This window comes from Myotis davidii, unplaced genomic scaffold, assembly GCF_000327345.1.
Source record: "Myotis davidii unplaced genomic scaffold, ASM32734v1 scaffold472, whole genome shotgun sequence".
Classification (NCBI taxonomy): Eukaryota; Metazoa; Chordata; class Mammalia; order Chiroptera; family Vespertilionidae; genus Myotis; species Myotis davidii.
Window position 1 is genome coordinate 959,436 of NW_006283774.1, and position 1,915 is coordinate 961,350.

Here is a 1,915-nt window from a genome sequence, read left to right on the forward strand (position 1 = left end):
CGGTTGGACCGGCTCCTCGCCGGCCGCGTTCTTCTCCGGGAGGAAGAACCGGCTGTGGGCTCTCACCGAGGCTGTTGGCAAAACGCTCCTGTAGCCGTCGTTCATCTTCACTGGATGCTTCCCCACTGGCGCTTGGAGAGAGAAGAGGCGGGAGTGGGGGAGGCAGGCATCCATGTGACCGCGGCCTGGACCGAGACTCGAACCCATGACCCTCGCGGCTCACTACTGAGCACACGGCCAGGGCTGGCCGCCATCGTTATTTCCGTTTCTCTGCGCTAACATTCAGTGGTGGTGCCACCAAGCCCTGCTCGTGGGGTGGGGACGGGGGAGGATGTCTGGGGGGCGGGAGTGTTCCCTGCGGACAGGGTGTGTCACTGCCATTGGGTTTAGCTGCTGTAACAGAAAAGCCCGTCGCAGCGCGTGTCCCTTACGCACAATGGAACACTCGTTCATTGTAAGGCCTGCCTCGGCCCCTCTTTCCCGGTCCACACGGCACAGTATTTAAAAGCTGACCTCACAGCCATTTGTATAGCTATCTGTTCACAACACTGTGACGTAGCAGGCACGGTCTCTGCCAGCTGAGGTTCTGGCTTCTTACATTCTGCAGCCCACGTCCCATCATTTATTTGATTAACACAAAGAGAAAATCCCTTGGTATCTTTTTCGATCAGGTAGATCTCAACAAGACGGAGGAGGTGATAGCGGCGTTGGAAAGCCTTCACCAGCAGCCCCAGGTCTGGGACTTCCTGCTTTTACTGCCCAGACTGTACGCACATCCTGTCCCCATCGACGATGGCCTCCGCGGTGCCACCCACCTTCTCCAGGCTGTCTTGAAGTAAGATACAAAGAAAGTACAACGAATTGTAGGTGTGGGGTGCTTCCTCCTCACTTTTTAAATGGGAAATTATATATATCTGAGTAATTATTATTTTTAAATCCTCACCCAAGGGTATTTTTTCCATTGATTTTTAGAATAGAGGGATTGAGGGAGGGTGAGAGAGAGAGAAACATTGATGTGAGACACATTGATGTGAGACACATTGATTGATTGCCTCCTGCACGCACCCTGACCAGGGCTGGGAATCGAACCTGCAACCCAGATACGTGCCCTTGACCAGGAATCAGACCTGAGACCCTTCTGTGCATTGGCCGATGCTCTAACCACTTGAGCAACACCAGCCAGGGCTCCGAGTAATTATTTGATAACAGAGGCCCAGTGCATGAAATTTGTGCACTTGGGTGGGGGTCCCTCAGCCTGGCCTGCACCCTCTTTCAGTCCAGGAGCCCTCAGGGGATGTCTGACTGACGGCTTAGGCCCGGGGGTGGGGGGAGCAGGCCAAAGCCGTCAGTCAGACATCCTTAGCGCTGCCATTGAGGCAGGAGAGGATCCCGCCACCACCGCTGCACTCACCAACCATGAGCTCAGCTTCTGGCTGAGCGGCACTTCCTTTGAGGGAGTGCACTGACCACCAGGGGGTGGCTCCTGTGTTGAGCGTCTGTCCCCTGGTGGTCACTGTGTGTCATAGTGACTGGTAGTTCCACCTTTTGGTCGATTTGCATATTAGCCTTTTATTATATAGGATTGGACAAGAAAAACTCCAGAGTGATGTCATCCCAAAGCTAGAGTTCCTGCATCTCTGCCTGCCCTCATGTACCTGTGTAAATATTTTACATAAGTGCAGCAATGCTGTTCAGAGCACATTCTCCTTGATTTAAATTTTTTAACCATTGGCATTTCATTTGTTCTTAGAGTCCTCAAGTGAACATTTTTTAAAAATACATTTTATTGATTTTTTACAGAGAGGAAGGGAGGGGGATAGAGAGTTGGAAACATTGATGAGAGAGAAACATCGATCAGCTGCCTCCTGCACACCCCCTACTGGGGATGTGCCCGCAACCAAGGTACATGCCCTTG

General features: G+C 52.3%; 1 protein-coding gene across 1 annotated transcript in view; it reads left to right on the forward strand.

Annotated features, from left to right (window-relative positions):
* Positions 1–1,915, forward strand: part of ABCA13 (ATP binding cassette subfamily A member 13) — a 143,734-nt gene that overhangs the window by 11,048 nt on the left and 130,771 nt on the right. Inside the window, 1 exon segment of the mRNA XM_006754021.2 lies at positions 672–835. Within this exon segment, the coding sequence (XP_006754084.2) occupies positions 672–835 (164 nt within the window).